Raw genomic sequence first — 10,301 nt, forward strand, 5'->3', positions numbered from 1 at the left:
AAGGCCAGCATGGCAATGCAGCACCTTCCCACAATCATTCCTGGCCTACTATCTCAGTGGGGGGCAGCACGAGGCATTTCCTACTCTCCCACATCCCCATCTACTCCCATGTGGGCAGCGATGAGAAGAAGGGCATTATTTTTAAGAGTTAAAACACAAAGAGTCTCAAAAGCCCACAGCAATCACCCAGGGAAGCAGTGTAATTGCAGGTTGGGCCACCGCAGACTCCCGTGTGACCTTGGAGATTAGCTGGTAAACTCCAGGCCTCCCAAAAAGGGGGGGTAAGGCAGCTGGGTGTGTAAACAAGTAGAACGAGATCTATAAGTAAGCTTTGCAGCAAGGCCTCTCATCACACTCTCAACCTGTTGCCTGAGCCCGGCTGCAGAGAAGCAGGTGGGACACAACCCCCTCCCGGTGCTCTGAACACGTCCAGTCCTTGGTGAAAACCTTGGGTTCGGGATAACATTGCAGGTAGAGGGTTTTTTTCTCCTGTTTGTTGCCTTGCAGTAAGTTTCTCCGATCGGCCAAAAGCAGGTTTCTAAAATATATATAATTATATATATATAAAAATAATATATTATTATATATTTTATTATAGAATATATATTAATACTGTATATTTCTTATTTTATTAAAATTATATATTTTAATATGTATCATTTTATATTCATATATATATGCTGTCTATCTATCTATCTACCTATCTGCAAAATAGCAAGAGCAGTAATGTCCACCTGCCAGAAGGTCGGGGATGATGAAGTGAGAGGTGGGAAGCTGCTAGAGGGTGGGTCAGGTGGGGGTGGTAAGCCAGATTTTTAAAGAGGCGTTTAAATGGTTGCCAAATACTCTAATAGTTTTCGTGCTTTTAATAATTTAATGAAATTATAAGGAGTAAACCAAATATGTGCAATTGGTTTAGGCCACTTAATCTGTTCGCAGATCATAAGATATTGGGGTAGGTGGTATGCTACTCATGTCTTTGGCCAGGGCAGGGGCTTTCTGGAGTCTCAGGTAATCCAGAGGCAAGTATGGGCAGTCTGCCTGTCATGCTGGGGTGTTTTCCAGGATTTCATAGGAGGCTTTTGGGCTCAGCTGAAGGATAACATTTAAACAAATGGTGCAGAGCTTAGACTGAATCTGACTTCTTCCTGGTTTAATTCTGTGGCACAGAGGAATGTAAAAGGACCTGGCTGCTGAAAGGCCTAAGATTTTGCTGGAAAAACCCAGCCCAAAATTTAAGGTTCTGCATTTGTTTGGAATACATGCAATAATTTCTGTTCAGCCTGCACAACACAACATCGCCCATAGAAACAAACAGTGCTGAAAACGTGTAGCTATTGCAATTGCTCATGGCCCAGGCTGTTAAGCAAAACAAAACTCTCTAGCATTCAAAGTTAAAATAAGCACTGCTGGTTAATTTCACTGAGGGAGATGTCTGATAATCTTGGGTAAGATATAGGAATTAAAACCATGCACAATTATGGTTACAAGCTGTTCTTATTTTATTAATGAGTTTAATATGTTACACATTTGTACAGTGCACAGATAATTGTTATAGTCAGCAAACCCTGATTGCATCTTTAATTACTTCACATTATCCAAAAAGAGGCAAAAGCAAAATAAGTGGAAAGAGCATGTGATTTCTCCCTCCTTGCAACTGATTTGGAATCTTTTTTTTTTTTTTCCAATACAGCCTAAGAAGGGTTTATCTCCAGCTTAAACCAGCAGCCAACAGAAATAGGAAAGTGGCAAAAGTGCTTCTATGGACCAGGCTTGCATGCTGCAGGGTTAAATATGTTTAGCTGGTTTTCTGTATATACTGGATGTATAGAAAGGCTTCTCAGATACTACTGTGTGACACAGAAAGCCAGGTCATGTTTAAGATGCTTTAAGGTCAAGTGTAAGTGAAATTGCTTTGCAAACAGACTTTAATTGCTGAGCTTTGTATAGCGTATATGTTGGTATAGTTTGTATATGGTTTGTATAGTGTTCATTATTGGTGATTTTGTTATTGAATAATATAGAGAATGCAGATTTGCAAAGAGCAGCAGAAATATTATCAGTGTTTTTAACCATGATACATGGAGGTGGGGGAGATGTTGGAATACCTCTACCTATGGCATTAGTGGTATTATTGGAGTGCTCTGACCCACTTCAGAAGGAGCACTGGGAAAAAAAAAAAGTTCAAGCATAACTGCAGAATTACCTGAGATCTGGAAATTCACTTTGTATCAGGAATCCTGAGCTCTGCCTAATTATTTAGCCAAAGTGGATTTAAGAGACCTTCAAGTGCTTGTATCTGAAGAAATTTTTAATAGGTAACTCTTTAGCCCTTGCAAAAAAAAGTAAAACAGGATCTAATGATGGGGGAAATTCACTAGAAAAAAAAGAACACATTTTAAAAGGAAAATGATTCAATACTGGAGCAACTTGGCCTGGAGATGGTGAGTTCTCAGCTAGAAATTTTTGTAGATGTAGAAGCAAACCTACTTATTGCGGAGATAAGAGAGGACTGGCCAGTTTCAGTGCCTTTTATTGAGGCACAGGAGATCATAATAGATATCAAATCAGATTATCCCTCTCTAGTCTCAATTCATGAATCTTGCTGCAATGATTATTTGATGCACCTTGCAGTATGCTGGAAATGATTCCACTGAACCCGAGGTAACAAAATATTACACTTTTCTCATGGTGTGTGTTTGTGTAGATTTTTGCAGCGCGCAGTGGAGACAAATTATGTCCTCATATAAATACATATCAATACCTAACACAGTGTGGAAGCATATTGCACAGTGCTATGCATGCATTATGCACTCTGGGTATTGAAGTATAGTTGTTATATATTATATATAAGCTACAGTGCATAATTATATAATGGAGATATAGTTTGTGTTTATGTAACCTCACAGTATTTTATATTCTTTCCAGCTAAAAATTTCCCCTTAAGGACAGGTCATTGTTTACAGAAAACATTTTTGGCTGCTGATCTCATGCAGCTGTAAGGTCTTTCTGGTCACTGGTTAATGAGTTCCCAGAAGAACTTTGCTTGTTCTGTCTAAAGCAAAAACCAAAATGGTCTCTATTCTACCTCTCTAGACTTCTACAATAACCTAGTACTGAAACCAACTGCAGTATACAAAACCACTTTATTTTTCTGGTTTTCCAAGCTCAACTGGAGTCATGTGAAGGGGTTATAGAACGCAGTATATGTGACATTATCAGCAGCCATAGCCAATGCTCTGCAGACAGGAGCAGAGTAGTTAAGAAAAATAGTTTGATTTCGTTTTTCTCACGAGTTTTCTCTGGCTATTTCAATTCACACTTTTGTACATGCAGTGACAATGGGATTGGAAGTGCCACATGCACTAATGCCTCACAGGGCTGCCCATCTTCATCTCCTCATCCCAGCACTGCCTCAGCAGTCTTGGCCCTGAGCATGTGCCTAGGGGCAAGGAATCCTAAAATATTGTTTATGGACATGGACATGTTTATGGACATGGACAGCCTTGCTTTTTTTAGCACTAGGCACAAATACTGCCCGTGGGAGAAGGAGTGACCCTTTGCCAGCCCGGCCGTGCTCCTCTTGGTGGTGCTGTTGCAGCACTGCAGATTCATAGGCTGGTTTTCCCTCTATTCCTCTGAGGGAAGCTGGAAGGCTTAATGTGACTTGGCAGAGTCTGAAGTCCCGAGGTTCTACATGCTGCCCAAGTTTAAGGTACTAATTTATTCTGCAGTTGTGTTAAAAAAGCAGGAAGTGTCATTTGTAGGTGATTGCTGTTGCTCAGACATGCAGCTCTGCTCTGGAGAATTAGGGCCTTAGTGGAACAAAAGCAAATGTAAGGCAAAGGTCCTCACCCAGGGTAATTTTTGTATTCCTGTGGTCAAATGCTATCAGCAAACCTCTTCAGGTGGAGGAGGAGGCTTGGCAGGGATGCAGGGAATATGGAGGCAGCCTCACTCTCCTGGTTTCGTCCGCCAGTTTTCACTGTATTTTCACGCTTTAGGCAGAAAATTCTTACCCAGGCATTCCTGTCTAATCACAGGGTGGTTGGCTGAGCTTTCCTTTCATGGCTGATGTCCTATATTGGCAATTTCCTTTCTGATAGAAGGATATAAGGAAAAGGAAATAGAAAGTCAAAATGAGTTGTCATGAAAGAGTTGCCTTGCAGGTGAGGGATTTGGGATGCTCCATATTCTAAGGCACGTTTCAGCACTATGCCTGAATGTGAATCACAAGACTGCTTTGGTCTTTCAGATGCCGGGCACAGCAAGGCATGACCGAGACATGGCAACATGGGCCAAAAGAAACCTGTTGGAAGCTACTGACCCTATTGAAAAACTTCGTTTGCAGTGTTTAGCGAAGGGATCTGCTGGCATCAAAGGATTTGGAAAGTGAGTCTAAGAAGTCAAATCCATTATTCAGTCTAATAGTTTTAGCTGCAAGAGGCTCACAGACTTAACAGGGACCAAAATTTGAGTTTCCTGGTTCCAATGCAAATGCCACAACCCACAGAGCCTGGCCTTGGGGCTCATGTATTCTGGGACACAGGACTGGCCTGCTTGCCCATTGAAGGGATGAGCACTGTGACTCTTTCATGGGAAGGTGCTCCTGTGAGACCCAGAACAACTCCTGCCAGGGAGAGAAGGCAAGCATAAGCCAAATACCTCTCTTTGGGGTTTTTGAAAATTATTTTAAATATCTCAGTACAGGGGATTTTATGCTTCTTTTCTTTCAGATGTTATTCCCTTGTGTGTAATGGCCTGTGTAATGGTTGGTGTAGTAAGTCTGCCTAAGTGGGAGGCACTTAAACTCCTTTTGCACCCTAGTCCTAGGAAAGGGGAGCTGCATCACACCTTGAAACCCTTCCCAGGCCCTATAAACCATGAAGGGATCCAGCTGGTGACCAACTGGAGCTTCATCTAAATGCCCAACTTGCCAAGGGCAGAGCACTGTAATGAACAGGAAGACTGTGGCAGCCTTTCCCTCATTTACCTTCAGATGTGTAATAATCTGGCACCCAACAGAAACCAGTCATCTTTGCTGCCTATTACTGTGGGAGGCTTTGTTGGTTGGGGTTTTTTTCCTTTCCTCCCCAAATCCCCTCAGAATACTGAAAAAGGGTCAAATGTTACCTCAGTAAAGCGACCCTGTGCTCCAGCACTGTGCTGCAGCATTCTCCATGTTTTCCTGTGCATTTTCCTCAAATGTCACCTTTTCTGCAGAATGTTTCGAGTTATGGATCACAACAACAGCAGAACCCTCAATTTCCAAGAATTTATGAGAGGATTAAAAGATTATGCAATCATTCTAGACAAGGAAGAAGCACAAAAGGTTTTCTGCATATTTGATAAAGATGGCAACGGAACAATCGATTTCGATGAACTTCTTGTTACCCTGAGAGTAAGTCTGAAAATTTTTGTTAATACTGCAATAAATGGAGAAAAATATAGCAGAACAGAATGGAACAAGATAGAATAGAATATTTGCAAATAAACTGTTGTGTTTTTTTTCAGTGAATTGCAGCCTTGATTAAGTTACCTAAATTCCTATGTTGCAGTCTGGGTACCTATGTCATTCAGCCTATTAATCTCACTTCTTTATTCGTCATTTTATGATGCATCTCTTTAGAACATAAACTAATCCAGGGGAGACTCTCTTTAGTCCATCACACCATGGCTGATTTTGGTTGGAGTCTCTTTGCTCTGCTGAAATCTAAACAATTAAGATAGAAAATATTAGTGTTTAGATTAATGAGTAATTTCTTGTTAGAAATATATAAAATGGGCAGAACAGGAAAGTGTTCCAGGTAGTATTTTCTCTCTTATCATCCACTGTACTGGTTGACACTGAATAGTCTGAATCACACTGCTTTTTTATGGTGCTATATTGTCCTTTCTAGCTCATGGACAGTGTAGATTGTCAGCTGTCTGTTAACCCATATACCTTGAAATAGTTTTACTCCTAACAACAGCAGGTACCTGAATTTGGAACTCAGCAAGTAGTTGACAGAAATAAAATGATTCTGTTAATACTTCTTTACAGCCTCCCATGTCAAATGCAAGAAAGGAAATAATAATGCAAGCATTTCACAAATTAGACAAGACCGGAGATGGTGTTATAACAGTCGAAGATTTACGAGATGTGTATAACCCGAAACACCATCCTAAATACTTAAATGGAGACTGGACAGAAGATCAGGTTTTTAGAGCCTTTCTGGATAATTTTGATTCACCCTATGACAAAGATGGGAAGGTAAGTGAAACACCTAATATCAAGCCATGAAATCACCATCTGACTCAGCACTTGACTTATATTCTTAAACATCAGAGTGATTGCAGTACCACACATGCATTTGCATCACATTTATGTGGAAAAATAAAGTAGATGCATAGCGTGTGCATAGCACTGCTGGGACAGCATGCTTGCACATTCTGAGGCAAAACGGCTCTGCAGGAGGTGCGAGAGATTACATTACCAGGCTTGTAGCCTGCATGCTAGAACATGCTGATTTTTAAGATCCACATGAATTGGAGGATTTTTCACTTCTTAAGGAGAATAAATACTAGGACTCAATTCAAAAGCAAGTTCCTAATATATTAAATACTTTACTGTTAATTCTTCTCCAGTGTAATTACTGAGACATTTGACTCAGAAATCTGTCCATAATAGAGATAGATTTATCTGCAGAGAGTTGGAGGGAGGATGGGGTTGAGGATGCTGCCACCAGCTGTGTGCCCTGAGGAGCCTGAGCTGCAAGCTGCAAGCCCTTCCTGCCCTCTGCCTCATCTCTCTGGTGCAGGTGCAAAGCCTGGGCACTTTTGGTGGTGGACTTCTTGCGCATCTGCTTTACAACCATCTCTGAGACAAGCTTGCTCTATTTCCCCTTGTTATGTGCCTGTAAACTGCTTTTGGCTGACCTTACATCTGTCTGATCAGCTCAGAGCAATGCTGGATCTCCATGATTTACATAGTGATATTCTCAATCTGAACAGTTAATAATAACAAAATTGATAAGGTTTTATCAGTGCTTTGTGGAACATCTTTTAACATCTTCCACTCTTGAGGGTGCACCTGTGTATTCATGCCTGCATTACATTGATGACTCCTACCTGTCTAGTGGTTGGCAACTACACCCAAATCCTTCACTTGCTTTGCTTCCAACACCCAGGCTCTCAGTTGTAGAGAGGTAATGGATTTTATTTTCCTTGGGCATGACTTTGCACTTAGTAGAGCTGAATTTCATCCCTTATGCTGTTGTGTCATCCTCAGAGCTACCAGTTTTGGGCCAGTTGTCCCCTTTCTTCTCTTCAGCAGTGGTGATATCTAGCAAATCTCAAACAAAAGGTTCCTGCTTTTTATGCTGAGGTCACCTATGAACACATTAAATGAATCTCCAGAGCGATCCTTAAGAGTTCAGTGCCTTGTTATGCTGAGCACCCACCTCTTGTTCAGCAATCCTGCTGTTAGCTCACCTGATTGCTGTTTCTTCTGAGAACTAACTGTGGCTTTCCTGTGGCTGAATCAGAAGAGACTAATGATACTGAATACCTAAAATGTTTATAACAGAATTGCCTCACGGTTAAGCAATTACTAGAAAGATCCTCTTCACTGTGATCTTATTGGGTGCCTCTGAAATAGGCAGGGTCAGCAAGGCTTGTAATCAGTTCATGATGGTAGGACAATCTATAGTGACCACTTCTCCCTATCGTCATGTTTTACTTAGCTCTCAAACACACAATACAATCAGAGTAAATATCATAGAATCATAAAATATGCTGAGTTGGAAGGGATGCACCAGGATCATTGAGTCCAGCTCCTGGACTCATGACTTACCACTGCTTACCCTCATGAGGATGTTGTAGACTGCAATGAGATTTCTCCTCAGTTTCCTCTTCTCCAGGCTGAGAACAAAGTGAGTGACCTCAGCTGCTCCTCACAAAGCTTCCCCTCAAGGCAGTTCACCATCCTCATGGCCCTCCTTTGTACCCTCTTTAATAACTTAATGCCTTTTTTACTGTTTTTATTTTTCTGTGTGTTGTTATTCAAAGAATGATCTACATGGTTCATGAGTTAAGACATCATGAGAAACATGCACTGTTTCTCTGCTAATTTTATCCTTATTTTTTGTAATGGTCATTTTAAAATTATTCCACCTCACAATACCTGAGAGAGATATTCAAAACTCTTAGGTATTTGAAAAAGTTATTACTTCATTAAGTGAGACTTTTTTAGAGCAATGATATTTTCTCTCTGTGGGTAGATATAAACTTCTGAGCTGTCTCTGGGTTGTATCAGAAACCCCATCCACCTTTATTAATAGTAATGAAAAGATCATATCATCCCTGGAAAAAAAGTACATTAAAATATCTGTCTTCTTAGGGAGCAGTGATTTTAACTTTAGTTCCTGGTAATGTTAGTGAACTTCACGTGTTTCATGTCCATCCATGAGCTCTTGAGTCTAGCAAAGTGACCTTAAGCAATTTTTCTATTACTTTTTTCCCTCCTGTTTGATTCCTTTTTGTTAGCAACAACACGAAATAGCAGATGTTCTGTTTTCTAAAGGTACACCTCAATGTGTGGTTTTGACTTACAGCATCAAAAGAAAATATTCATTTTCCTATTTTAAATCCCTCTGTTTCAGGTCACAACAGAAGAATTCATGAACTACTATGCAGGAGTCAGTGCTTCGATTGATTCAGATACCTACTTTATCGTCATGATGAAGACTGCTTGGAAAATCTGATCATACAGTTAAGGAAGCAAAACTTTACTCCCACCTTTTTTGTGTCTTTGATTAAATGTATGCACAACAACAGCCTCATGTTCCATAAAAACCATTTCCAGTAACTATGCCAATTACAGTCAGTCTGCAGAATTAATTCCAGATGATCAGGGGAGTGGAGAATAATCAGAGAGCACATCTGGCATCCAGCCACTCTGCACATCTGTCCATTTACTCCCTAATCCCTGACATGTCTTTACTCAGATCATAGAATTTAAGAATCAGCCGGGTAGGAAAGGACCTCTGAGATGATCAGGTCCAACCCTCAATGCACTAACACCACAGTTACTAGACCTAGGGACTAAGTGCCACATCCAATACCTCCAGGGATGGAGAATCCACCACCTCCCTGGGCAGTCCATTCAAATGCCTGATGACCCTCTCTCTGAAGAATTTCTTCCTAATATCCAACACAAACCTCCCCTGGCAGAGCTTAAGCCCGTGCCCTCTTATCCTACTGGTGGTTGCCTGGGAAGAGAGAGCAACCCCCACCTGGCTACAACCTCCTTTCACATAGTCGTAGAGAGCGATGAGGTCACCCCTGAGCCTTCTCTTCTCCAGGCTAAACAACCCCAGCTCCCTCAGCCTCTCCTCATAGGACGTGTGCTCAAGTCCCTTCACCAGCCTCGTTGCTCCTCTCTGCACCTGCTCCAGCACCTCAATATCCTTCCTGAACTGAGGGGCCCAGAACTGGACACAGCACTCCAGGTGTGGCCTCACCAGTGCTGAGTACAGGGGAAGGAGCACTTCCCTGCTCCTACTGCCATACCATTCCTGATGCAGGCCAGGATGCCATTGGCCTTCTTGGCCACCTGGGCACACTGCTGGCTCATGTTCAGCTCCCTGTCCATCCAAACTCCCAGGTCCCTTTCCACCTGGCTGCTCTCCAGCCACTCTGTGCCCAGCCCGTAGCGCTGCAGGGGGTTGTTGTGGCCAAAGTGCAGGATCCAGCATTTGGCCTTGTTGAACTGCAACCCATTGGAATCAGCCCAAGTTTCCAGTCTGTCCAGGTCCCTCTGCAGAGCCCTCCAGCCTTCCAGCAGGTCGCCACTCTTCCCTCCCAACTTGGTGTCATCTGCAAATTTGCTAATAAAGATATTAAACAGGACTGGGCCCAACACTGATCCCTAGGGGACACCACTGGTGACTGGCTGCCAACTGGGTGCAGCTCCGTTCACCAGCACTCTCTGGGCCCGGCCCTCCAGCCTGTTCCTAACCCAGCACAGAGCGCCCTCTCCAAGCCATGGGCTGCAGCTTTTTCATGGTCTTCTCTTCCATGGACTGCAAGGGGACACTTGCCTACCACGGATCTTCACCACAGAGTCCCAGGGGATAATGGCTTTTGAGTCCACCCGTTTCCTGTGGGGCCCTTCCCACGAGAGAACAGTCCTTAAAAGATTTCTCCGACGTGAGTCCGTCTCTCGGACAACAGGTCTTCCATTCTCTGCTGTCTCTCAGGGTCACAAATTTAGCTGCACCAGCATGGATCCTTCAGTCGGAGCCCAACTCAGGGTCACA

General features: G+C 42.5%; 1 protein-coding gene across 2 annotated transcripts; it reads left to right on the forward strand.

Annotated features, from left to right (window-relative positions):
- Positions 1-361: 361 nt before the first annotated feature.
- On the forward strand, positions 362-8,848 carry CAPSL (calcyphosine like). Of its 2 annotated transcripts, none has more exons than XM_050329284.1 (5): positions 362-471; positions 4,256-4,392; positions 5,224-5,401; positions 6,044-6,253; positions 8,643-8,848. In XM_050329284.1, exons 2-5 carry the CDS (start codon positions 4,256-4,258, stop codon positions 8,742-8,744), a joined length of 627 nt encoding a protein of 208 aa, XP_050185241.1. In that variant the 5' UTR covers positions 362-471; the 3' UTR covers positions 8,745-8,848. The 2 variants fall into 2 exon arrangements, with proteins under 2 accessions (XP_050185241.1, XP_050185240.1); XM_050329283.1 differs by lacking the exon at positions 362-471 and adding an exon at positions 3,549-3,715.
- Positions 8,849-10,301: the final 1,453 nt, after the last annotated feature.

This window comes from Myiozetetes cayanensis, unplaced genomic scaffold (assembly GCF_022539395.1).
Source record: "Myiozetetes cayanensis isolate MyiCay16 unplaced genomic scaffold, myiCay2020 scf4, whole genome shotgun sequence".
Classification (NCBI taxonomy): Eukaryota; Metazoa; Chordata; class Aves; order Passeriformes; family Tyrannidae; genus Myiozetetes; species Myiozetetes cayanensis.

Bases quoted from the DNA above. Each gene is read 5' to 3' on its own strand.
- CAPSL (XM_050329283.1), top strand. The intron at 4,393-5,223 runs GTGAGTCTAAGA...CCTTTTCTGCAG, and splicing joins GGCATCAAAGGATTTGGAAA to AATGTTTCGAGTTATGGATC. The intron at 5,402-6,043 runs GTAAGTCTGAAA...ACTTCTTTACAG, and splicing joins AACTTCTTGTTACCCTGAGA to CCTCCCATGTCAAATGCAAG.